This window comes from Artibeus jamaicensis, unplaced genomic scaffold, assembly GCF_021234435.1.
Source record: "Artibeus jamaicensis isolate MK-2021 breed Jamaican fruit bat unplaced genomic scaffold, CSHL_Jam_final contig_415, whole genome shotgun sequence".
NCBI classification, from domain to species: Eukaryota; Metazoa; Chordata; class Mammalia; order Chiroptera; family Phyllostomidae; genus Artibeus; species Artibeus jamaicensis.
The window spans coordinates 22,529,200-22,556,366 of record NW_026521823.1 but is presented as its reverse complement, the minus strand read 5'-3'; the positions used below and the strand labels follow the sequence as shown (position 1 = coordinate 22,556,366).

Sequence of the window (27,167 nt, the reverse complement as noted above, 5' to 3'; positions counted from 1 at the left end):
CCACATATCAACTTTGGCAGCACAGATTATAAGATTTAATCCTGAATAGTCTATACTAACATGTAAGGCAAAATAAAAAGTTCCATCATGTAAAATATATATTTGCTCTGGTTGTTCATCCTGATTAATGTCTTCAGCACTTGAAGACCCAATAAAAAAGTTCAGATTGCCCATAAACTTCCCAAGCTGAAGGAAGTAAAAATAAATTGTGTTCTTTAATTAAGATCACATCTATTGCGTCGTGTCTTTTGCACTGTGGCAGAAGATGAAGAGTTGTGAGTCAAAGTGTGAAAAGAGATTTTAATAGAAGCCCAGCCAAATGTGGAGGGGTGGAGCAAAGGCCTGATTCCAACCCTTTCTGTGGCAATTGCAGCGGAAGGAAGACCTTAAAATTTTATAGTTTATGAGCATCTGGAATTAACACTAAGAAAAATCACCACCTCTCTGTGGATACAGTGAGAAATGCTAAAAAGAAATTCTGTTAATAATAGCAACTAAAATGCTTTTCTCTATGTAGACTGTAAAATGTTTGGGAGAAAATATGAGATGTGTACAGGGTCAGAGTACACATCTGAATATAAGCATTTATCTATGTTGTCATGTAATTTAGTTTTTACTGTCTCTTTAAGGAATATAACACTGCTTTACAGAGCAGATTAAGGGACAAATAGAGATGTGTTGGATGAAAGTATTATCATGGCTTTTTTAAATTAAATTTATTGGGGTGATATTAGTTAATAACATAAGTTTCAAGTGTACAATTCTATAATTCATCTTTATATTGCAGTATCATGTGTTCACCACCCAAAGTCTCATCTCCTTCTGTCACCGTGCACTTGACTCCCTTTAATTATTCTCTTATTCTACAATGTTTCCTAGAATAAGCACCGTGTGAGAGAAAGTTATCAGCTTACTCCCAGCTGCTCTTCTCTTCATGAAGGTGTGGGAGGTATTTATGAAAAGCTTCAGTATGTTTCTCTCACTATGGTTTACTTAAATTGCTTCTGCACAGTATCAAACACATTTGAAAAATTGAAAGTGTCCATACAAAATTTTCACTATGGTGCTTCTTTTTTGCCAAGAACAAACTGCAGGCTTTAACTTTAGTTCAAAAGAAGCATCTGTCTCTGAAAGGAGCACAGAATACAGGGAGATGACCGTCCTCCTCCAGCTCTGTTGATGTTGCTGAGTGGACCCAGCTTTATATTTTTTATAATCTTTAGATGAGGGAGTTTTAAAGATTATCTACTGAGGAAATATATAATACATGTCCATAAAGAAATTGAAAGATTTAGGTATTTTAAATATAAAACGTGACCAAGAATGTTAATGGCTCTACTTCATTGTGGCTTGCTGAGATTCTGCCACGAGCAGGAGGTAGTCATTGGCTCCGGGAGACCACGTAGGAGATCTCGGATTCTTCATTCTGGTTTCATTTAAGAGTCTCCAATGTTATAGCTGGAAAGCAATAGGCTTTATCTAGGTGGATTATTATAGGGCCTTGATTAGTTTGAAATTTAGCTTTTAATTCACAGAGTACTTATCAAGCCCTTGATATGAGCCATGAATAGTGTTAGGCACTGAAGATAAAGTGGTGAACAGGACATCAAAAATCCCGTAGTTAAAGAGAGATGATTAAATAATCATTCCCTCTAAGAGATGAGCACAATGGGACAGAAAGTGTAGAGAGCTGGAAAAGGACCCAAGGCAGAAGTGGTGGGTGGGGTGGAGAGATGGAATTTCCAGAGCCTGAGAGACAGATGCCCAGGCTGAGACCTGAAGGATGAGCAGAAGTTACCCACACAATAGGGAGGAAGGAGGAGTGAGGAGTGTAAGTTGGGGTGTGTCTGTGGAACATAATTGGATGTGGTGAGAAGACCTATGGAGGCAGGATGGGGGCGGGGGCTTTGGAATCCAGGTTGAGGAGTCTGGGCGCCGCTATTCAGTGGCAGTGAGAAGCTACTGAAGGACTTCATCAGAAGAATGGCGTGATCAGGTTGCTGTTTTAGAAAGATCACTCTGCAGGGTGGCCAAAGGACTGGAGGGTAGAAGGTATGACCGACAGCGGAGGAACTAGTCAGGAGACTGACTGTACCGGGAATGATGAAGTGTTTCATCAGGAGCATGCAAAGTGACCTATTGATTATGGGGGATGAGGCAATGGAAAAAATCTATGTCACCCTCTTCCCCTCCCTCCAGCTTTCTTCCTGGAGTGGAAATATTTTTAAAATGCAGTAGGAGGGGACTCTTATTGAAATGCTAAAAACTCAGAAGTATGTCTCAGTGAATAGGAAGCCCTTCAAAATATAGAAGTATTCAATATGACCAATAGTTCAGATGTTCATTTGTTTGTTTGTTTTTTTCTATTTCAGACAAAGAATGCCTTTTCTACTGCAAAGGCCTAAATGTCACTAGGTGCTTTTCTTTCTTTTTTTAGATATTTTATTTAATTTCAGAGAGATGGGAAGGGAGAGAGAAAGAGAGGAAGAGAAACATTAATGTGTGGTTGCCTCTCACACACTTCTCCTGGGGATCTGGCCTGCAACTCAGGCATGTGCTCTGACTGGGAATCAAACCAGCGACCCTTTGCTGCACAGTCTGGTGCTCAGTCCATTGAGCCACACCAGCCAGGTTATGCTTTTCAACTTTCATTTGGGAGCAGTAGTTTATAGGCCACAAATAATTGAATTTCTCTCTTTAATATGTCTTAATTCATGAAGATATGAAACCACCACTGGTAAAAGCCAGCCAGTTTCTCCCTGAATCAATGAAAATTCTGTGCACATCTGTGCGTGTGCAGGTCGCTGCGCTCCCAGAAGGGGCTCGGGGACACCTGCTTACATTCTGATCGATGACTGAAGTTTATTCCGCCCCCAATTTTGAATTAAGTATACAGCTGTTGGAAATGTCAGCAAAATCACATAAAAGAGCTCTGATTCACTGCTGTCACCCTATTAAATAATCAGTGTTCACGTCACATGGAATTGGATGTAAAAGTTCCTTGTGGCTGTTATCCCTGCTGAGAGGCACTTTAAAATATCCTTCTCTTTACCCTCTGATATCAAGCAGTCAGCGTAGACACAGTATAGATATAGGTGGCTGAACCAACCGAATGAAGTCACTTATTTTCAAATAGGCAGCTTAGTCTTTCTTGTTCGTCTGTTCTGAGATCATTGTTGAACATCAGAGAGCAGATTATATCCAATACTGAAGAATCATCGGATATCACTGAGGTTATATTTGTGGATCAAGCTGCCATCTTAAAACAACATCATGGCCAATATTTAAAAAATATTTTAAAATAAAAATCCTATGGGTATAAGGAAAATGTCATCTTTTTATAGATACTTTATTAAGTGTTGCTGAAATACAAATAATTGTTTAAATTAGCTTCTAATAAACAAAAGGCAAAACTCTTGAGAGAAAGTTAGCACTGTCTGTCAGCATAGCACATTCACTAGAGGGAGGGAGAGGAGGAAAAAAAGTCAGAAGAAGGTGGTGAGGGAGGGTGGGAAGGGAGAGGACGTTTGCTGTAGTAGCCACATGTGATTATTAAACCTAATCACTTCTAACATGGCTGGAAACCTCCATGTTACTAATAAAAAGAAAACCTGCCCCAACCAGTTCACTGCAAAGGAATGGGCTTTCTTAAGACATTTCTGTACAATTATTAATGGCCGACACCCCAAGTCTGCAGGCATTTCAGCTGTAAGGGAACCTCTGTGAGACAGGTACTTTCTCTCCTCCCCCTCATTTTAACAATAATTTTCTGGAATAAATGTTTCTAACTGTAGTCCTTCAACTGCAGAGTAAGGAAAGTGATTAGAAGGGAAGGCACCGTAAAGAGTGTGAAGAATTCAAAGAAAGGGGGATCTGAGCTGTTTTAGCCACAGAACTTTCGCTTTTCTCATAAGTAAAGGCATCAGAAGGACTTGAGTTTAGATCCAGGGTGTGTTTTCTTTCTTGGAAAGGCTATTTCATATCTTTCAGCTATAGTTTCCTCTTTTAAAAGGATGATGTACGGATGGATTTCTCATGGGGTCACCATGAGGGGTAAATGTACATGAGTTGCCAGTCACATCATAGGCGCTTAATAAATGCTACTGTCTAAGTCACAACTGCCTTTGTACATTCCTGCTTCAGAACCCCCCACAACATAATGAAAACATACAAACATAAAAAGTAAAATACAGCATTAATATAGAACACAAACTAGGAGATGTAAGAGCTAGGTCAGTGAGCATATGCCCCTGCCCTCCTTCTCCCTGTGGATTCGAAGCACTTTTCCATGTTAATTTGCTTTCTTCACCACAGGATTTTGAGGCTACGATTTCCATGTACACATTTCTTATGATAAAATTTCAAGTCAGTAGAACAATTTAGATTTCTAATGCAATGCACTCTGGTATGTTATCTATTAACTATTAATAAAGCCTTTTAGGTGAATAATATGACACAAAGATAGTGAATTATAAGACATCTGCATAACTCAAATGGAAGTCCAATGCTAAGATATGCTCTCATAGTTTGTGAGCCCACACTAGCTATGAACCTAGCTAGTCCATAGGTAGATGGTATAGCTTTTCCAATCTCTGTAGTTGTCTCTATGTAAACTGTAAGTTTGGTTCAGCTTCTCTGAAATACTTTTTTCCTATTTAATTTCACTCATTTTTCATTTCAGTCCTGACACTCTATTTTTGTAAAGACAGCACACACTAAGTAGCCTTAGCACAAATAAGAAACACAGAACTGTGTCTAAAATCAAACAATGGATTCCAGAGTTTTCTTGCTGTACAGGAGACACACTCGTAACAAATACGTCCCCATTTGACAGTAAAAAATGACAGTAAATAAAAGACTTCAAAAAAGAAGAAGAAGAAGGAGAAGGAGAAGGAGAAGGAGAAGGAGAAGGAGGAAAGGAAAGGAAAGGAAAGGAAAGGAAAGGAAAGGAAAGGAAAGGAAAGGAAAGGAAAGGAAAGGAAAGGAAAGGAAAGGAAAGGAAAGGAAAGGAAAGGAAAGGAAAGGAGAAGGAAAGGAAAGGAAAGGAAAGGAAAGGAAAGGAAAGGAAAGGAAAGGAAAGGAAAGGAAAGGAAAGGAAAGGAAAGGAAAGGAAAGAGAAAAGAAAGAAAATACCTAAACCAGAACCTTGAGAACATGTCAAGATAGTTAGGGAAAGTCACTTAACCGCTCTGGGTTCCTGAGAGCTGAAGGTTTCACTTGAATGAGCTTGTCCAGGTCTTGGCTATTCAAAGAGAAGGAAATAAGTTTGGATTAGTGAAAGGATCTTTGGTGGTGCCAGTTCAGCAGAGAAACATTATAAATCCACTACAACAGACAGATGAAAACATGAAATGACTGCTTTTTTGTGGTTACCTCTGATTGCTTCTGATCGCTGCAGGATTCACTTTGATGAGGTTATCAAGATCCTGGTTTCTTTAAACAAAAAAATTAAAAGACTGCTAATTAATTATGAGGTTCTTTTGATAATGTCATTAAGGCTATAAATCTGCTTAGAGCACTAATAAAACAAAATAGTCTTCCTGAATGAAGCACAAAAATAAATATAGCTGTTACCTGTGGTTATTGGTGAGAGTTTCAGGATTCACTTTGATGAGCTTGTCAAGATCTTGATTTCTGTAAGTGGAAAAAAATTAAAAGAGCTAGGTTAGAGATAATAAGGGTTTAAGCTGGCTGAAAATAGGAAGGAGTGGCTATCTCATCATTTAGTGTGAGCTGTCCTGATTTGGCATAGAATAGCCTTGAAGTTCAAGTTTTTTAACCAATCCAGGAAGGGTGAATTATGCTGGATTAGAAGGAAAATTCTCTGACTTCACAGGCTTCCCTGCCAGAGCACATGACCAGCACACACTGACAAGTTATTCACAGCAAATGTGGTAACTAAGAACTTTTCACTCTGAAGAATCCCTGTACTGTGGTTTAAAGACCAGCTTTCCCAGCCCAGGAACTAGGCTGGGAGTTAGGCTGGAAATTAGAACACACAGATGATGGATTTTTGTCCCTGGTCTCAGTATTCTCATCTGTAAAATGAGGGGATTGGATTAGATCATTTCCAAGCCTCTTCCCATCTCTAACATTTACTCCTGAGAATCTATGAATCTGAAATTAACTACTTGTCCTGCTCGTTAAACTAGCTAGCTGATGTCTCTTTTTCTTTTCAAATGCAACACACTAACCATGCAGTCTATATGCAGCAAGCAGTACTTGAGTATTCCAAAATGTAATATATTAAATTGACAACCTATTATTGTCTTGGAATAATATCTCTGTGCCCCGATACATAATTAGCTTTAATCTAGGATAACTGCCATCTGTTAATAGGATTCACTTTGTCTGTGGAATTCTCTTTTTGGCATCCACAGCCTATAATTACATCTAGCGTGCTGCTCACCATACCTACTTGTACTCTTCAAACCCAGGAGGTGCTCAGTAGTGACTCACTGCCTAACAGATCACAGAACTACTGTCAGTCTTCCATGAGTGTTCCTCTGTGACCATGCTCAAATAACCTTCCTGAATCTTAAATCCCTCTCCTGTAAATTGATTAGGTTCAGCTGAAACTGAGGTTTCCAAATTGTTCGAACCACGGGTCTTGAATTTTCTGAGGTTCCTTCCTTCCACCTCCAAAATTTTACAATTTTACATGTATCAACTAAACTCAAGAAGAAAAATTATGAAAACATTGTCAAAATATATATTCATAGTAGTATATAATAATATAAAATATTCACATAACCAGAGACAAAAATGTAAATTTCATCATCTTACAGATACTATTTTAAAAATCATCAAAATATAGATCTATAACTTTGCTGGGATCAGCAAGCCATCTAAAGAAAAAAACAATGAACCTCATAAAATTTTCACAAACTACCAGAAAATACTCTTCAAAAACAAGGTGAATGATATTTGCTGGTGATGAGTCTAAGGAAGTACCTAGATCTTTTAAAAATTATGATTAATAATTTTACATCAATTGGAGAGACAAAGGTGTCCATGTTAATTCTCTGAAACAAACAACACAGAGTTACGTTCCCACCACAATTGCCTTCTTCAACTGCCTTTCTGGAGACTGAAAACAGTGAAGCTACAACCGTATTTTTTTTCACCTGCCTGTCTTGTTATTAACAAATAGATAATCTAATTTCCTGGGACATATACAAATTGTGATGCTTTTAGAAGACTTATATTCAATTTGTAAATACAAGAATTATGGCATTTATGTCCACACTGTGCTTAGTTAAAAAGAAACAATGCCACCCCCTTCCAAAAAAAAAAGAAAAAAGAAAAAAAAAAGGAAAAGAATAGAAAAGAAAAGAAAAACATCCTTCTCTTACCCAGCCATGTTTTTGACAGCTTTGGGGCTTGGATTAATAAGTCCATCAAGACCTTGTTCATTGCTAAAACAAAACAAGATAAAAGGTTAAATTCAGCTGGAAATCAGTAAATTTTATAACTGGCATTTTTTTCTTTTGACACTTGAATCATTCAATGAAATCCTAGATAGCGATAAATTGATTGCTTCTACTTTATACGTATTAGTTACCTGTTTAAAATCTTCAAAACAACCTAATAAGATGTATACTACCATCCCCCCACTAATAAATAAAGAAAATGAACTTCAGAGGAATTAAGACATCCCTTGGGGCCAGGTACCTAAGAAGTGACTCAGGGTGAACCAGTGTTGAAACCATGGCAACTGGATCCCAACCCCTTGCTCTTTTCTACTAACATCCTTCCTCTCTCTGTGTTCATGATGAATCCTTACATTTGCATGGTGCTTTTCAGCACTGTTATCCTCACAGGAATTGAAAGGTAGCTTGGAGCTGCTCTACCATGTTTTTCTTAACTTCAGCTCCAGGGGATAATGGTTCTTAACTTCTCAAGAAGACAGGAGTAAATTTAATATCAGGCATAAATATTTTAACCAAGTATAAGAATATTATGTTGCTAATTTTCTTAGGAATCATTTAAAAATTAATTCTTGGGTATGTGAAGGAGTTGAAAGTCAATGGTCTTTAATTTATTCAGTTATAAAATTAATATTTATTAACTATAAATTTACAGTAATAAACTAGTTTTGTTGTTTTGTGTCAAAATGAATTTCTCAACTAATAATCATACAGAATTAGTCTCAATATTATCATTTTAAACAACAGTCTAATGAAGTGCAAATAATAATAAAAGGAAAATTTATACAGCATAATTACATATCAATAAATCAATTTGTTTTCTCATTTTCTCATGTCCCCTTTCAAAATGTCCTTAGACAAATACTTAATCTTATTTTTTGGCATAAATTGGAGACTTGCTTAGGAGTCCTGAATAATCTTAATAAGCTAAACTTTTGTTTGCTGAGATTGTTTAGGTCCTGGTCCCTGAAACAATGGCGTAGGGTTTAATAGCTGGTAAAACCAACTAAAATCAATTTGTGTATATTTTCAACCTTAATATTTAATTAAATGATTATTGCTAATTTAAAATTTCATCATTACTTGAATCTCTTTTTCCTCTTAGGGAAAAACAGATTGCCACTATTAATTCATTTCTTGCATAATTTTGTACATGTGAAAATTCATTTTCATTTTATTCTTATTTCTTTAAAGATAACCTCAAACTTAAATTATTCATAAATTTCTTACTGTCCATATTATATTTTTATAGTAGAATTAGCATTTAGAATATTTTTGGAGGTTATAATTGATAGGAGAAAAATATGAAATCACTCATCATTTCTGTGTTCCTTATTTCCCTCCCTCTCTTCCAAAAAAAAGTTATTTTCTGATTCTGAGGCATGTAAGTAATATACATAACATGAATATGTAATATTGAGGCTACTGCAAGATATAAATCAAATCACTTCAAAATCACACTTCATGCAATGCTAAATCAGATATAGTTAGACTTCAGATTATATAATTTGTTTTTATTCTAAACATTTAAACAGGCAGTCATAGCTCAAAAGGAACATTTCTATTATTACACTGGGCTCTCATACAAACCCCAACATAATATATTTCATTATGAGGACAATATGTTATATATCCAGAGGAGAAAAAAAGATCAGAACGGCTATACCACTTAATTAATTTTTAGGGTTAGCCTATAAACTCATTTTGTCATGTATATATCCTCCCAGGCACACTATGTTGAACTACATGGAACTGTCATTTGGTGGGTAAATGACAAAAATGGATGTCAGTAATTTCATAAGGGCCCAACATAATAGGATAATTTCTTTGCTACCTCTATCTACTTTGAATTAAGCATTGAGTAGTGCAATAGGGAATCAACAATGAAGAAAACTTGTAACAGCAACAATAACACCAATAGATAATGTCTGATAAGTTTTTGATCACTGAGTGCTTTACAAACTGGATTTTACCTAATTTTTGTGATAACTCCTGGTTACAGAGTTAAGAAGCTGAAGATACAGAAGCTGAAATTTAAAGGGGATTAAGCCATTAATCCAAGACTCTAGATTCAATATCTGATCCCCGGTAAATGACAGAATGTTATATTCTTATTTGGTGAAAAAAAATCTAAGGACAATTTAGTGCTGAATATTCAAATAGGAGAGTAATGAAATTTTGGGTAACCCTAAAGTGAATGAAAATATATGCAAAGGGCCCTGGCTGGCATGGCTCAGTGGATTGAGCACAGGCTGCGAACCAAAGTGCCACTGGTTTGATTCTCAGTCAGGGCACATGCCTGGGTTGCAGGCCAGGTCCCCACTAGGGGGCACACGGGAGGCAACCACACATTGATGTTTCTCTCCTTCCCTTCCTCTCTCTCTAAATATAAATTTTAAAAAATAAAATCTTTAAAAATACATGCAAAGGGTGAAGGTGGGTGGGCAGCCGGCTATGTTTTGGAAGCTACTCCAGTTACATTCAGAATGATCTTTCTCCTCCACCCACATAAAATACTATTCCACCCAAGGGTCAGTAGACTGTGGTCCTCAAATAAACTCAGCCTGTAGTCTTAGGTTTTGTAAATAAAGGTTTATTGGAGCACAGCCACGCCCATTCCTTAGAATGTATTATCTGTGGCTGCTAGTTGACTAGGTAAAACAGAATGTCTTTGGCCCCCAAGCCTGAAATATTTACTGTCTGGAAGACCCTTTTGTAAAAGTCGCTGACCCCTGATTTAGCGTAAGAAATGTATTTTACTATTTTTTTATCCTCGCCCAAGGACATTATTTTCATTGCTTTTTAGAGAGAGAGGAAGAGGGAGAGAGAAACATCAATGGGAGAGAGAAGCATCAATCAATTGCCTCTCGTATACACCTGGACCGTGGATCAACCTGCAACCTGGTGCTGTGCCCTGACTGGGTTATGGGCCGACACTCTAACCAACTGAACCATAGTGTCCAGTTCCTAAGAAACTTTATATGAGAGCTACAGAGTGTAAACAACAGCATTTCTATATGCAAAGTAAGATAGGAAATCTGTCAAAAAGAAGATATATTCCTTAGTATCTTTCATATCCAACTCACAAACTACCATAACAATATATATTTATAGCTTCCTGGTTTTGTCATAAGTTTTGCTTACTTAACATGATGTGCCTTAAAGAAAATTCACTGTATTCCTTATTATTTCAATGAACTAGGCTAGTTTTTTAAAATGACCTCCCAACTTTAGTTTTTTGAGTGGTAGACAGTAAGGAGAAGGGAATAAATGAGGGAGGAAGAAAGAAGGAGGAATTTTCTCTACACAAAACTTCTTTACACTGCTTCACTCTGGGGCATTGTTTTGGGGTGATGTTCCATCTCATGGGCAATCCCATTCATTTTGAGGAAATTCCAAGCATGGATCATAATGCCATAATGATAAGAGATAATTTAAAGAATTTTCTCTCCTCCACTAAAGCTCAAGGCCAGATTGCTGACACAGAGCTGTTCATTTTGGGTCCCATCACTGGCTGCCCCTATGATGGGACAATAAATTGCATCACTTTTTTAAGCTGAATAGAAAAAGAGAGGGGAGAGGTAGGAGAGTTCTAGGAATCTCACCTTCGGTTAGTTCTGTGTGTTTCAGGAGCCACTTTGATGAGGCTGTCAAGGCCGTGGCCCCTTTAAAACAGAGAAATGCTCAAGTCAGTGGTCAGTGTACATCATGTGGTTGCAAACATCTATTAAAACTTGGAAATGCTTTTACTGTAAAAAATTTTATTATGAAATATTAAAACAGAGATCATCTCAAAGGGTTGGAGTTTTTCTGTGCTATGAATCTATAAATTTTGGACCTAATTATAACTGCATAGAAATAATAAACTATAACTAATGCTTTTAGAAAATTTATGACGTATCAGGCACTGTTCTAAGTGGTACATGATTTGTGTGATTTAATCCCCATGCCAGTTCTATGACATAGGAAGAACCATCATTCCAGTTTTCACAGAGGGAAAAACTGAGGTGCAGGGAGATCAGGATTTTCCTACATGGCTAATAGGGGCAGGGCTGGCGTTTAAAGCTAAGCAAACTAACTCTAGAGCACATGCTCTTTCCATTGCTCCAGCCACCTTACTGGGACCGAGTAATAGAATTAGTGCTGGAAGTAACTAGAGAGCACTGGTCCGCCTTCCTCACCTTGAGGATGAGAAAACTGAAGCCCAAACAGGGGAAGTGACCAGCCCATTTCAACAGTTAGTGAGGGCGGACTCACATCTATGGGTTCCAGCCCACTTCTCCTTCCCTTCTCTTGAACTATCCCTCCGCATAAGAAAAATAAGCACATCAGTGAATGAAAGTGTCCTATCTATCTTGGAAAAACTATTCAGCTAATTGACCAAAATTGTTTACATTTTAGATAGGAGGTTGTGGAGGTTATATGGTTTTGCTTCACCTCTCATTGAGTTCATTGTCAGTCAGCTGAAATGATGATTTAATTTTATTTTAAGCATTGGTCAGCATGGAACGACAAAGAACGGCATATTAAATCTTACCCTTGCACACTTTTTTCTGTTCTTGGATTTACTCTGATGAGGTTATCAAGGTCTCTGGAACTTTAAACAAAAAAGCAAACAAATACACAGTAAGTAAAAAAGGAATGAAATCAACTAAGTATTTTAATTTAAAGAATATATGTACTCAAGATGAATTATACTATTAAGTTTTGGTATTTGAAGTAATATCCATCTACGCCCTTCATTTAAAAGAGTAAAAAATTTGACCTCTATACAAATCATTGACACACTAGCTAAGTTTCTCATTTACCCTGAAAATAAAACCATAAAAAAGGCAAGATTGAGTTTTAAAAATATCAATTCAGAAATGATATAGTGACTTGCCAACAACTCTCAGCTGCCCCCTTTCTATCTAAGTATTCTATCTAATGTTGTAGCTATACTCTATTTTGTCAATAATTTATATTCATAGTACACTTTTGCTTTAAATGAATTTTATATCCATTATTTTACTTGATTTTAATATATTTTATTGATTATGCTATTACAGTTGTCCCATTTCCCCACCTTCATTCCCCTCCACCCTGCAAATCCCCTCTCACCCACATTCCCCCCTTTAGTTCATGTTCATGTATCATAAGTTCTTTAGCTTCTACATTTCCCATACTATTCTTGCCCTCTCCCTGTCTATTTTCTACCTATCATCTATGCTACTTATTCTCTGTACCTTTTCCATCTCTCTCCTCCTCCCACTCCCGTATTGCTAACCCTCCATGTGATCTCCATTTCTGTGGTTCTGTTCCTATTTAGTTGTTTGCTTAGTTTGTTTTAGGTGTGGTTGTTAATAATTGTGAGTTTGTTGTCTTTTGACTATACATGGTTTTTATCTTCTTTTTCTTAGATAAGTCCCTTTAACATTTCATATAATAAGGGCTTGGTGATGATGAACTCCTTTAACTTGATCTTATCTGAGAAGCACTTTATCTGCTCTTCCATTCTAAATGAAAGCTTTGCTGGGTAGAGCAATCTTGGTTGTAGGTCTTTGGTTTTCATGACTTGGAATACTTCTTTCCAGCCCCTTCTTGCCTGTAAGGTCTCTTTTGAGAAATCAGCTGACAGTCTGATAGAAACTCCTTTGTAGGTGACTGTCCCCTTATCTCTTACTGCTTCTAGAATTCTCTCCTTCATTTTAATCTTGGGTAATGTAAATATGATGTGCCTTGGTGTGTTCCTCCTTGGGTCCTACTTCTTTGGGACTCTCCGAGCTTCCTGGACTTCCTGGAAGCCTATTTCCTTTGCTAGATTGGGGAAGTTCTCTTTTATTATTTGTTCAAATAAATTTTCCACCTGCTCTTGCTCTTCCTCTTCCCCTTCTGGTACCCCTATAACTCAGATGTTGGAATGTTTAAAGATGTCCTGCAGGTTCCTAAGCCTCTTCTCATTTATTTGAATTCTTGTTTTCTGTTTGGTTGTTTCTTTCTTCCTTCTGGTCAACTCCATTGATCTGAGTCTCAGTTTCTTTCCCATCACTATTGGTTCCCTGTGCATTTTCCTTCATTTCACTTAGCATAGCCTTCATTTTTTTCACTTAAAATAATTGATTATTTCACTCGATTATTTCACTTAAAATAATCCGGTGAAAAGGTGGAAGAACCACGACTCTCCTGATTTTATAACTGAAGAAGCCCACGTGCAGCATGTGCAAGGCACCCACGTGACCAGTAATGGAGTCCAGACTTTCTGACTCCTGTTCAGAGACTTCCCCACACAGTCTCTCTGAAGGCGCCACAAATGGCAAAGGAAGAAAGAGAAGACATAATCCTCACCCTGAGTTACTTCTGTTTACTTCAGGGGTCACCGTGTTGAGATTGTCAAGACTCTGTCCCCTTTAAAACATTAAGAAATGATGAGGTTAATGATAGATTAATACTGAGTGGGTAAAATTATTTATCAAAATCCACAAACAGTATAAACACTTACTGAGATCCCATCAATGAGTTGAAGACTGTTAAAGGTGACTAAGCAGAGCATGTAGGGCTTTCTATATCTCAAAATCTCACTGAGGCTCAGTGAGACAGCCTTTTAATGTGGCCCATTATACCAGCAGTAAAGCTATACTAGGACTCTGTTTCTGTAATGATTTATAATGCTACTGTCTTAACCTTTGCTGGCTGCACTAAACACTTTGCAATAGTCTATAAATATTTCTCATAGAAAATTCCAGAAGGTATCCTCTTTTTTTGGGGGGGGGAATCCTACAAAAAAAAGTTCTGTGTTGGCAACAAACAATAAAAAGATTAAAATCTATGGTGTTCTGAAAGGTAAAATATATTTACTGTATATGAAATTCTACATAGTCACTGAAAACATGCCAGTATTTTATCTGTACCTTTTAACATATCTGCTTCTGACCTTAATGGAACTTTGTGTTTCTTATCATTTTTTCATGGTATAATCATATCATAAAACTACTATAATATCATAAAATTCTGTGGTTACATCTATACATCAATGATACAGATATATGGAAGGAACCAGATGCTAACTCAAGTTTTTTACTCATTTCCAAATGTCTGAGAATGTGTGTACCCAGGCTAAAAGCAGCAAAAAGAATTTGAACCTTTTTTCATACAAATAATGAAATAACTCAACAGAAAGAGATATTCTACTCCAGTCTACTCCTTATTAAGTTTTTAACACTTTGTTGGTTTCTGCATAGACAACGTATATGAGATCTAGATGCCAGTAATTAAAAATAAAAATTCCTAGGATTCTATGTCCAGGTTTGAAAACTCAAAAAAAAAAAACAAAAATCCAACCCTAAAACACAACAATAGGCATTGTGACTTCTCCATTGTAATATCTGTGTTGGTTGTTGGTTTGCTTTGATTACATTGTAAAGACCTTGATCTCTTTAAATATATTAAATAGTAAGGACTAAGTAAAATAATTTCTATCACCTCACTTGTTAACTAAAGTTCTTGTGGTTTCATTTTGCAATATATATAAATATTGAATAATTATATTAGATACCTGAAACTGTTGTCATTATATTTCAATTTTTTAAAAGATAATATAAAACAGCATTCAGTACATTAAAAACATATTAAACAAAACACATATCAGTGTAAGGTTATTAAAATTTCAAGTTCATAAAGTCGATAAGACAGGAATGAGCCTGAAGTAGAAAAAGGCTAAACTTCATTGAATAAGTAAAAGGCTGTAGCTAAGGATGAGAATTTTATTTACCTAAGATGTAATAATACTGAGTTTTTAATAAGGGAGAGAACATAATCTTTATTTTACTTTTAAAAGATCTACAGGATGGTGCATATGTAATCAAACACACACAGATTCACACAATGAATCATACAGATGAGTCATATACACACGATCATGTAATCATACATGCATGCATCACACACACTTTTTTATGTCTGTGTACATGTGCTCACATAGGCGTGTGTATATACACAGATGTACCAACATAAGAAAAACAATAGGTCATGATTTGAAATACTCTCTAACAAAAATCAGAAAGGAAGACATGGGTATTTTTAGAGTCAAAGTAAATTAAATGTTTGAATGGTATCTAAATCATTAAGAAAATAAATATTCACGTGATCTTTATTACTGCTAACAGTTTCTTGTATCTCCTCTGTGCTAGGCGTGATAGGATTATGGTTCCAATTTTGTAGATGAGCACATTGAGGCACAGGGACACAACTGGCCAGATACAAGGACAGAATTTGCACCAGGACTTTGGACTCCTTGCTCAAAGTCACAACCTCAAGTTACCTCCCTGAACCTGCAAGCAGCCAAGGAAATCAATGCTTTCTTCTCAGTCTATTGGTTGCAAAATTGTCCCAGTCTCTGGGCCACTGACAAGCCAGGTTGCTGAGAACAGGACGACAGCCGGACAGCAGGTGCCCCAGCTGGCCAAGCCCTGGCTCTGCCCACAGCGCCTGCGGGCACCAGTGACTCATTTTAGAATCTAATAATATCATGTACTGAGTTAACTGAATGGAAAAGAGTCCAACTAAAACCACATGGAACTAACTATTTGGTACACTGTTTCCAGCAACACGCCAACAAGATCAGTTTTCAAATAAATATATTCCATCTGCTTTTTTAAAAATTAAAAGCAAGAGGACATAAGCTTTCCAGATTTACTTGACAATTCATGGGTAGGAGAACTCTTAATGAAGCGCACTTGGCTAAGCTCTTCATCTTAAATACACACCACACTTCATACACACAACACATGTGGCACACACATCCACTACACGTGTGAGGACAGTTCACACACACATATACACTACTCACGCACTCATGTATACACTTATACATATATATCACCTTGACACACACATACACACTACTGACATACCACATACATGCACACACTGTCATGGTTAATTTCATGTTTCAGCTTGACGGGGCCACAGGGGGCCCAGGGATTTGCTCAAACATCATTCTGGGTGTGTCTGGGGGGGAGTTTTTAGGTGAGATTAACCTTTGAGCCCACAGACTGGGTAAAGCAGATAGCCCCTAACATGTGAAGGCCCAATCCTATCAGAGAAGTCGTGAGCAGAACAAAATGGCTGAGTGAAAGAGAACTTCGCCTGCCTGACTGCAACTTTGGTTTTCTCCTGCCCATGGACTAGAACTGACACCCTCAGCTCTCCTGGTTCTCATGCCTTCAGATTACAGCTTGGATGCTATGGGCTGACTTAGGTCGCCAGCTTGCTAAATTCAGATCTTGAGACTTCTCAGCATAGCCAATACCTTCTAATAAATCTATCTATCTATCTATCTATCTATCTATCTATCATCTATCTATCTCCTATTGGTCCTGTTTCCTTGAAGAACCCTAATTAACACACCCACATACACTTACACACACACACTACTTGTATACACACACATCCACATGGAGGGTTACAGTTGTAAGTAAGCAAAACATAGTTTATTCTTGTATTATTATTTATTAATAATTGTATAACTTTCCATGCGGATGACTATAAACAAACCTGCTTTCACCCACCCTGTATGTACACACACTACTCATACACACACACACACACACACACACACACACACATAGAAATAAATCACTAAGCTCAGAAGATGTCAGTCAAAATTTCCACTTAATATCTCAGAATATACCTCACAGCAAACTTCGCCCAAGAATAAAATGCAGGAGATCATTTCTGTGTATAAGTTATATAGAATCGCCCAATGTGTGTTTTAGAAAATGAGAGGTCTGTTTTGGCTTGAATTTCAATTTAATCTCCTGAAAACAAGCACTCAGAATGCTAATGTGCTTACGAATGCAGGCAAAGGGAGGGAAATGCTTTGAATGCCTTACCTCTTGATATTTTTATTTATTTCAGGATTCACTTTAATACGCCCACTGGGGTCTTGTTTCCTTTGAGAAAGTAAATACATTTTGATGAACGTTGTTAAAATAAAACACTAATCAAATGAACAATGATTGGAAAACTAAAGTGGTAAACATACTAATTCTCTATCATCGTAATTTTTTAAGCTCTAAAGGCAAATGAAAATTTTCTTACACCTTGAGCTGAAAACTATTTAAGTTTCCTTTTTCATGAACAAGAAACATGTTTTTTTTTTTTGTCCTCAAAATGCATAAGCATATGTGAAACCTGTTTTGATTAAATTCAACTTTGCCCTCAGACATCTTGTTTGAAGACCCCAAATGGTCAGCATTGAAGCTAGACGAGTTTTTATGCTGGAACTAGTAAGAATATACATTTTTACTCAGCAAATCAGATATAATCACCTATTCTATTTTTGGATAAGAGTCATGTGAATAATAATGGTAGGTTTAAAATATTAAAACTAGTAAATATTAATAACAAATATTTTTAAATAATAAAAATATATGCTTTCATATAAATACAACCATTCCCCCAACTCAAACCTTTTAAATATAACTGGGTTATGGTGAGTTACAAAGGACAAAAAGGAAAACACATTAGATGGGGTAAAAATTAATGCCGCACTTCTCAGAGCACAGGTGTTTCCCCCATGAAAACGCACTGAGCAACATCAAAACGAGCAGACCCTGGACCCAAAAGGGACTGTCCAAGACAGCAAGAGCGCCGTGACCGAGCACCGCTTCCACCTCCACCTCCCGGGAGAGAAGTGGGAGACGGCCCTCCTCCCCATGTGTGTGCTCGCCCAGCCCCTCCCTCGGCTGCCTTCGGAGACCACCATTCTTAGGGAGCTTGACCTACAAGGGTTGCAGTCAAACCTTGCTCATGACTGCCTTCGTCATTTTGGAGATCCACTTTGAAAATGTCATCTAGACTGTGCTTTTTTGACACACGAAATTCAATTTGGTAACTTAGCCTTAAAACCAGATAAAATTCCAAAATGTGGGAGAAAACACAACATTGGGACAATTCTTCAAAAATAAAAGATTTTTTGAGAGCAAGGAGAGAAGGTCATGTGGTCCATTGTTATTGTCCAAACCTATGCTGATAGAATATGTTTATAAAATTAAAATGCCAAATTGTTTTATCTTATTGTCACAGATAGCAGATTTAAGGCACTAATCAGTCTTACCCAGTGGTACTTTCACTTTCTCTGGAATGCATTTTGATACCATAATCAAGGTCTTCACTTCTTAAAAAAAGAATTTAGATTAGTTTCAAAGTATTGTGTGTGTGTGTCTCTCTCTCTCTCTGTATATATATATATATTCCATATTAATAATGATCAGTTCAAGGTTGTAGAGAAAATTATTCTACTGACATTAAATTCATTTTATTATAAAAATTGTCTATAAATAATATAATGAAATTAATCTTTGGGATTCAGTTGTGGAATGTGTAAATGTAAATTCCCACAGAATGTACTGTGGACTGTCCAAAGTGCAGGTCAGGGCCAAAGGGATCAGACACTGAAGAAGACAAACCTAAAGGTGTGACCCCCTCAATATCACTGAGAAGAAATCACAATTAATCTGGGAGAAAATAACCAAGATTCAGAAACATCAAAGCAGTTCTTACTCTCTGTCAGTTTTATCTGCCCTGGCTTTTGCTTTGCTATCTGTTGTGAGATCATGGCTTCTTTGGAAACCATGAACCCTTTATGCCAGTTAGGTCACATCTGAATTTTATCTGAAACCTGGGCAAACAGGAATGTCCCTGAAAGGGTGTCAGAGGTTTCCAGGGCCAAATGGCCAGAAAAATCTTCGATGTGATTATCCTTACCTTACCTTTATTAATTCCACAGGAGGACTTGTTTTAAATCACTTCAGAAAAACTTGCTCACATACCTCTCACTTTGCAATTTTGTCCTTTATATTTCTTAATTTAAATGTAAATTTTGAATTGTTTGAAATGAGCAAAAATTGCTCATTTTTTAATTGTTTCAGAAAGTATAGAATAAGAGATTATGTAGCAGGCTTTCCCGAACTTACTTAAATGTCCCTCAAATATGTGGTCCTATGGAAACAGGATTCATCCTATTCCTTAGCTTACTACTATCTTTAATAGGCCTAGAAGTGCAACTTCATCTGTGAGAGAGGAAAACATAACCCTTTCATTTCTGACGAGGTATAAGAAGCTAACCTGAAAAAAAGAGAGCCCCATCAAGTTAGGAGTTTGACTTACCCTTTCTCATTTTTGTCAGTCCTTTGATTAAGATTAATAAGACTTCCAAGGCCTTGGTTTCTTTAAAACATTGTGGGGATCCGGGGACAGCAAGCAACAGAGAGAGAAAGAGAGAGAAAATTCAATCTCTTACAATAACAGCAGATTTCTCACAACAGGAGTAAGATGTTATCAGTACCTAAAGCATTAGAAGTCTTTGGCAATATTTAAGTGGCTCTACTTATACAAAATACTGACAAGATATACTAACTATCCTAACAGTAAGGTCCCAAGGTCCCAACCATTATTCAGTTATGATTAAATCAGTTGTGAAGTATTGGGGTCCCGGTCCACCAGCCTTCCTGGCCCTTGTTCTGAGCAAGAGGTCCCCCCCGCCCCCGGAGATAGTGTGCACTCTAAGACCCCGCCAAAGAGGCCTGCGAGAGTCTTAGTCGGACCTTACCCTTTGCCATCTTTGTTTGTCCGGGCATTCAGAAAGATGAGACTCTCAAGGCTTTGGGCTCTGTAAAACAAACCAAAAAAATTCAAATTGCAAACTGCATATTGAAATAAAATTGTGTGGTATCTTGAAAGGTCAGATATAATAAACATTCTTCATGAGTTGCTCGTTTACGTGAACATAAGAGCAGAAAGCCTTGTGAGGAATTAGGTCTGAACGATGTACAATACTGAGGGCCCTACCCCGTGGCTGGTGCATGCTGATGTCAGAGGAACACACCTCCCTCCCAGATAATGGGCGAAGGAATGAAACAAGCAACCTGGGAGATCGTATTTTCAGGTGGTAGACGGGTATGCTTACCTTTTCTCTATTTGCTCTGCCTTAGGAGTTGTTCTGAAGATACTATCCAGACCTTGATTTCTTCAAAAGTATTAAATAAAAAACCTTGTCAGTGGTAATAATAGATATGTTATAAAAACATAGGCCAGTTTACATCTAAGACAGGAAATAGCAGCTTATTGGAAAAGATGAGGCAGAATTCTAGAAACTGCTTTATTCCAAAAAGATATTTTCATAGAATCAAAATTTAAACTGCCGTGGAACTAAAGGTCACAAACTGGGGACACATAACCCATAACAGGTATACAGATGTGCTGTTTGCATTCATGGAGTGTTTTTGTTTTTAATGTGAGCCCATATTTATTGCACAAGATGGCTGTTAAACAAAGAAATCTGGATTTTCGGGGCCTCCTGAAATTGCCCAGCAACAGTGGCTCAGATTCTCACATGGCATCAGCCAGCTGGAGCTGAGAAAGAGCTGGGCTCGAGGGCTGGGCAGCCCCTCGGTTCCATCCAGTCAGCTGCCTTCCCCCCTTTACCTGCCTGGCCTCAATAGGCCATGGAGTCTAGGATTCATGACCCAACACCTGCTCCTTACATCGACAAATGAGAAAACTAAGAAGCAGCGAATGTCAGTGAGTTGTTGATAGTCAATCATATGGATCCTTATCGTCAGAACAGAATAGGTAAACTACATCTCAATCAATGAACTCCTTTGACACTTGCTTTGCTTCTCCTTCACTTTGGTCCCTGTCCCTTTAATACAGTAGAAGGCAAAGGAACAAATACTCCACACACCTCTAACACAAATGGCAATTTCTATAATTTTTATAGTATGCATTTATAAATGACTCAAAATAAGGAGGTAATGTTAACTGAGATAATACGTGGTTTTGATAATGGTTAAACTAACAGCATTTAGTGATCAAACCAAACTCTGTTTACATGCTAATATATTCATATTTCAGGGAGAGAAATATGATCATTTCTTTAACTGCTCTACTGAACAAATGGAGAAGGAAAATCAAAGATACTTTAATATTAGAGTCCTTAGACTGTAATAACCATTCATAATAATGATGAAATGGTGATTTCTTCAGGCTTTTTATTCAATATTTGTGGGATACTTTTGACTAGCTCAGAATGTGGGTCCACAAGCTCAACTACTGAAAAGGTAGGAGAAGTCATAATATGTAATTCAGTAAAAAAGCAAAAAATAAATGTTTTTAAATCTTACCTATTCAAGCTTTTGTTCATTTTGATGATATTATCCAATTCTTCTCTTTTGAAAGCAAAAAAAAAATTTCACATCAGTAAAAGCCCGCCTAGAATCGAAGGGCAGATTCACCTTAAAACAACTGTTTCTGACTTCTCTGAAATATAACACGCCTCACCTTCATCAATTATGGAAATGCCATCTATCCATCAAAGCTGTCTTCAAATACCTCTTTCTCCAAGAAATCTTTCCCAGTCTTTTAACTGAATAGAGTACCCTCCATTTTTGGACTCCTTACAGCCTTTTTTTTTTTGCATCTCTTTTATGGCACTTACATTACTAACTTACCAAAATGGCAACATCTAACTTATTAAATGCACATTTGTCTCATGTTCATGCCCTTGCTCCTACACGAGTGTGCGCACAGACACGTAAACATACATACACACCCCACCTAAAATTTAGAACTGAATTTTACCTTAGATTCTCTTCAGTATTTAATATAATGTCTTTTATCCAGTAGATGCTTAATACTGGTTTTTAATTGAATCAAAATTACAGGTACATTGACTAATTATAGGTCCTGTTTTTGCACAGTGTACTTGCACAGAGCAGCTGCTAAAAAACACTTGTTCATTGGTAAGTCTGACTACTTTCTTGAATTCTACTCAACCTCATTCCAGGCCAGCTAAACTTGGTATCCTGCTTCCATGTTCAAGAACCATCAAGCTCTTACTGGCTGCTTCTTCAGGGGCAACCTGCTTAGGCGACTCCCCTGGGTTCCAGAGTATCCCTTAGAACCTTGTGAGCTCAGCCCTCTCCCCCAAAGGCCAGCCTCACTGGGTTGCTTGCCCTCCTTCACTCCCCACACGTCCTTCCCTGTCTGGTCCACCCACTCCACTCCCGTTTCTCTTGCATTCCTCATCTAGTGTTTCCATCCACAAATTTTGTTTCTCTCTAATTTCTGACCTAGAATCACACATTGTTCATACTTCCTAAATATTTCTATTTTTTTCCTGATTCATCGCTGGTGTAAACCAGGAAGCTGTGAGGCCCAGTAACTCAGTAGTTACGCATTCAGGTTCCTAAGTGAGGATCCCTGGATTCCAAGGCGGGATTCACCACGTATTAGTCGGCGACTCTGGCTGAGTTACCTAATGTCTTACTGCCTGGACTTCCCCACCTGAGAATACTAACCGTACCCACCTCGGAAAAGAATCCATAAGCCAATGAGTATAAAGTGCTTACTATGATGCCTGGCAAGCTGTATCTTAATGTTGGCCTTTATATTAAACAGGTCCCAGTGAACACTAAGTTTTTCATTAATAAATGGTGGCTATGTTTATTTTTTACTGCATTTAGAAATGCCAAGAATTTGGCTTAGCCTTAGGGAGGGACAGTTGCCGAGTCACTTATGTGTTTTTGAAGGTGCCTGACTCAAGGCAGCAACAGAATAGCCATTGGGGCAATCCTCTTAGAGACCCCTAAGAACACATTAAATCAGCAACTACCCCATGAATCCTTTCAGGTGATATTATGTGTTCAATGGTAGGATTGAAGGCTGAGAAAAAATACTGAAACACAAAAGTCACTGACTGTGAAAAAAATGATTCATGTTCTAGTCTGGTGTGGGACAAACATTACCCAGTCCCCTGACACAATGCCCCATTGTCTTTGCTTGCTTGAAACCCTACCTCCCAACTCTGAGGCTGTGAATCTGTCCATGTCCCCAAGGGAAACAGCAAACCTAAGAATCCCGTAAATATTAGCCACAGACCTTTCTGACTGGCATGAGTCACCATGATGAGATTATCAGAATTGGGGATTGCTTGTGTTTATCACAGAAAATTAGCATAAATCATGGGAAGACACTCTGTGGTAAATTAAATAAAATGGAGATTGCATCCTGAATGAAGAAGTTCAGCTTTTAAAATGACCTTAAATCGATGAAAGCTTTGGATATTAAGTTTCACCATTGCATTTGCAATAAATTAAATGCACTCTTAATCAGATAAGAGTTAACAGCCCATTGCACAAAGGAACATCACAAAGAGCAGCTGGGAGGAATAAAGCTATTTCTAGTCCCTGTGAAAGTCCCACAGAAACGACACCCAGCTATGGATGCAGCAGACGTTTTCCACGGCCCTCCCAAAGCCCCCGTCTCTCTGGGAAGAATGTATCTGGCTGCGGAATTCATGCATCGTCGTGGCCAAGGACAGGGGAAGGAAAGTTAAAATAACTGTAGCTCTCATCGTTTCTGTTTGATGACAAACCATAATTTCTCTATAGTATCACTCATTTCTCTCTTAAACATCACTTCTACTCACCCAAAACTATTTTTCATCCTGATTAAAAATAAAATATTACCTCAAACAAAAATTAGTAAATTAAATTAGATATCTAGGCACTTGGATGAGAGAAGAAATGGAAAGGAAACATGCAAGATACTGTCTAGAGCTCCCTCCTGGGTTCAGAGCTCCTCTTCTGTTGATGAATGTGCACGGAAGAGCTAAATGTTGCTTCTGCTTTCCTCTTCGGTTCTCTGGCTGAGACTTTAATCCCTATCAACACTCTCAGCATCGCCAAGTTCCATGAGGCAAGACAAATTTGTAGGCAGGGGATTTAAACTACGAAATGTTTAGACTTAAGGTTTTCTCACTGCTTGCTCATCATTATTTTACCATACTCCACTTTATAAACGCCTACTTTGTACAAAGCATCAGGTCAGACTCAGTAAATGACAGATGATGAGTAAGAAACAATATCTGTGTTAAGACATTTAAGAGATGATTGAGACAATGAGACACTTACACATAAATAACATGAAACAGCACCAAATGTGATTTGTTGTTGTAAAATATAAATAGTGGAGTTCTAATCGTGTAGAGGAACAGAAGTTACATTTCACTAGATCACTCAGGGAAGACTCCACAGAGGAGGTGATATTTGGTTTGGATCCTGAATAATAGGTAGGGCTTGAATGGACTGGTCTGGTGGTCAAGAGGCTGGGGAGGGTTGCCATTGGGTAGAATGGTATCAACAAAGTCAGAGTAGCTGGAAACTATAAAAAGGAAGTAATATAAGTTGGTATTGAATGCAGGGTAATTGTAAGGGCAAAGTCAGAAGTAACTCTAGAATGTTAGGTTGGAGCCTGGTTAGCAGGGGCCTTGAATGAGGCTTCATGGGACTGAGTACACCATGGGGAGCCCGCTGAGTGTTGTTCATGCAGACTCTCAGGAAGAGAATTTGGGCAGTGGTGGGAGCAGAGATGGGAGTAGACATGGGAGGAGCATAAGCCAACCTGGACAGCTGCTCTAATAACCTAGGCCAGAGCCAGTGAGAGTTTGAAGAGATTTGAGGTCATGGGGCATGAGGGGCACTCGAGACATTTAATCCACATGTGCCTGATCCTACACAGAGGGACAAAGACATGGGCAGATCAGGAATGATCCCAGAACAGTGAATAATAGGACTGAGGAGAAGTCAGGAAATAGCCTATTTGGGAAGGAAGTTCAGTGTGGCCTGGGACATTCTAAATAGGGGTGCAAGGGAGACAGATAAATAGAGATCTGGACAAGCAATGTAAGCACAGGACTTATGGTTTGGAATGGGGTCAAGACCACAGACAGCTGAGGTCACTAGGATGCATGCAGTTATCAGAAAATGAGGCAGAGGAAGAAAAGCACCTATAAATATCTGCACCATACAGTTTTTCGGGGACACATCTATGGGCACTGATTCTTCTTTTAAATTCTACATAACAAATAGCACTGGAATGTTGTTTATAGTGGGGAATTTAAGGTACTGATGAAGCATTTTGAAAGATGGACAGAGGAAAAAAACAAGTTGAAAGCTCTGAGATCTCACCCCTTGTCAGTTTTCTGAAGTGAAGTGGCCACTTTGACGATGTTCTCCAGATCCTCACTCCTTCAAACAATGAAAAATAAATACACGTGAGTAAGTACAGCCACCTTTGAAACAGCTAAATTCTTTCATCTGTTTTCAGTGAAGAAAGTGATAGTTCATGTGTTTTTTAGGAATTTTTGAGCCTAACTGAATAACAATAGCTCTAGAATATCAGCTCATCACAAAACATACACACCACCAACCACACACCCCCACCCCCGCCGTCATTCCACCTAGGTGTTGATTCTGCCACCTAGTGCTCACTGAAATAACTACAGTTTTTTTCCCAGAGATGTAATTGGCTGGTACACAATTCTATACCTAAAAGAAGATATGGAAAAGAGAATACAGGTAACTGCACCAGTAAGGAAAGAAGTGTGCTCAGAATTTTTCTACCAGAACCAAGAAACATTAAGCAACACATTCAGATGATTAATCCATGCCTCACATGAGGGGAAAATGCACTGCCTTCTTCAGGGAAAGAAAGTACATTGCAAACTATAGAACAGGACATACAGTGTAGACCCATGTGGGTCCCTGTCGATCGTGAAAAGAAATAATTGGGAAAATCCTTATATGTTTCCCTGTCATTAAGACTTGTTTTTCGCAAACAATCCCTAATAGAGATTAGGATTCCATGAAGAAAAAATTGGTAGTCAAGAAAATTTGGGAAGTGTAACTAGCTTTCGGAGATTCAGAAGATAAACATGCACACTGGTGAAGGCTTTGAGAAGTCGTAGGTCAGAGAACTCTGTCTAACTGCACTGCCTCCGTGTGGCCCTCCGACCCTCCCCCCACAGCCTGCATTAACAGGTCATGCCACAGGAGGCGCTATACGGGAAGCGCCGTGGTAAAGCCGCACTTGAAGTTAGGGGGGAGAAACATGAAATTCTCCAAAGGTAAGCGATCTGTGTGATGCGTGTTTCAGACTCTCTTCTGAGAGTCAAAGCGAATGATTAAAAAATATATAAAAAACATGTAAGTTTTGAACTTTGAAAATGTTTTCAGTCCAAAGGAAGTTTTGACTGAAAAACTGGTTTATCATAATTAAAATACTAAACTTAAGGCTTTTTTTACCATAATAAAAATTGGCTCATCGTATTGATGTGTTCAATTTTAACTACTCTCCTTTAAAATATATCTTTGACTCCATCAAAATATGATACCAGAATAAATCATCTTTCATATAAAGTAGCACTGGCTCAAAAACTAACTTCAAAAGTTAGTTTTTTTCTAAAACAGTATCACGACGACATATCCACAACAAACACCAAACTAGATGAGATGTGCCAGACAGCAGGCGTGAACCAGAGCGGTCACTGGGAACCGTCCCCGGAGGTGTCGGCACAGTCCGCGAGCCTCTTCCCGAAGAGGCAGGCGGGGTTGGATGGGACCTGATGACCCAGGAGTGTACCCAGGAGTACACAGGAGTTCTAGGCAAAGCTTCTGTAGAACAAGTTCAATCAAACGGCCGGATTTTCACCTGTTCAGCACCAACCTTGGGACAAGTGCTGGCAACGAGAAGTGTGTTCCTTCCTTATTCTGTTACCATGTTCAGGCCATTTTGGTTGTTTTCTTTTTTTTTTAAATTTTTTTAAAATTTACTTATTTATCTTTAGAGGGGAAGGAAAGGAGAAAGGGAGAGAAACATCAATGTATGGTTGCCCTTTGCGCATCCCCTGCTGGGAAC

General features: G+C 38.0%; 1 protein-coding gene across 5 annotated transcripts in view; it reads right to left on the bottom strand.

The window, feature by feature from the left end:
* The window catches only part of SCEL (sciellin), a 155,245-nt gene that overhangs the window by 20,508 nt on the left and 107,570 nt on the right, over window positions 1-27,167 (bottom strand). For 4 of the 5 annotated variants that reach the window (XM_053665460.1, XM_053665461.1, XM_053665458.1 and 1 more), the window contains 14 exons: window positions 25,439-25,498; window positions 21,593-21,637; window positions 20,377-20,436; window positions 20,020-20,079; window positions 19,578-19,637; window positions 18,526-18,585; window positions 17,300-17,359; window positions 13,755-13,814; window positions 11,968-12,027; window positions 11,036-11,095; window positions 7,356-7,418; window positions 5,575-5,634; window positions 5,374-5,433; window positions 5,186-5,242 (listed from right to left, as the gene is read on the bottom strand). In XM_053665460.1, the coding sequence (XP_053521435.1) occupies window positions 5,186-5,242; window positions 5,374-5,433; window positions 5,575-5,634; window positions 7,356-7,418; window positions 11,036-11,095; window positions 11,968-12,027; window positions 13,755-13,814; window positions 17,300-17,359; window positions 18,526-18,585; window positions 19,578-19,637; window positions 20,020-20,079; window positions 20,377-20,436; window positions 21,593-21,637; window positions 25,439-25,498 (825 nt within the window). The remainder of the gene's footprint in view (window positions 1-5,185; window positions 5,243-5,373; window positions 5,434-5,574; window positions 5,635-7,355; window positions 7,419-11,035; window positions 11,096-11,967; window positions 12,028-13,754; window positions 13,815-17,299; window positions 17,360-18,525; window positions 18,586-19,577; window positions 19,638-20,019; window positions 20,080-20,376; window positions 20,437-21,592; window positions 21,638-25,438; window positions 25,499-27,167) is intronic. The other variant, XM_053665459.1, reaches the window with a different exon arrangement.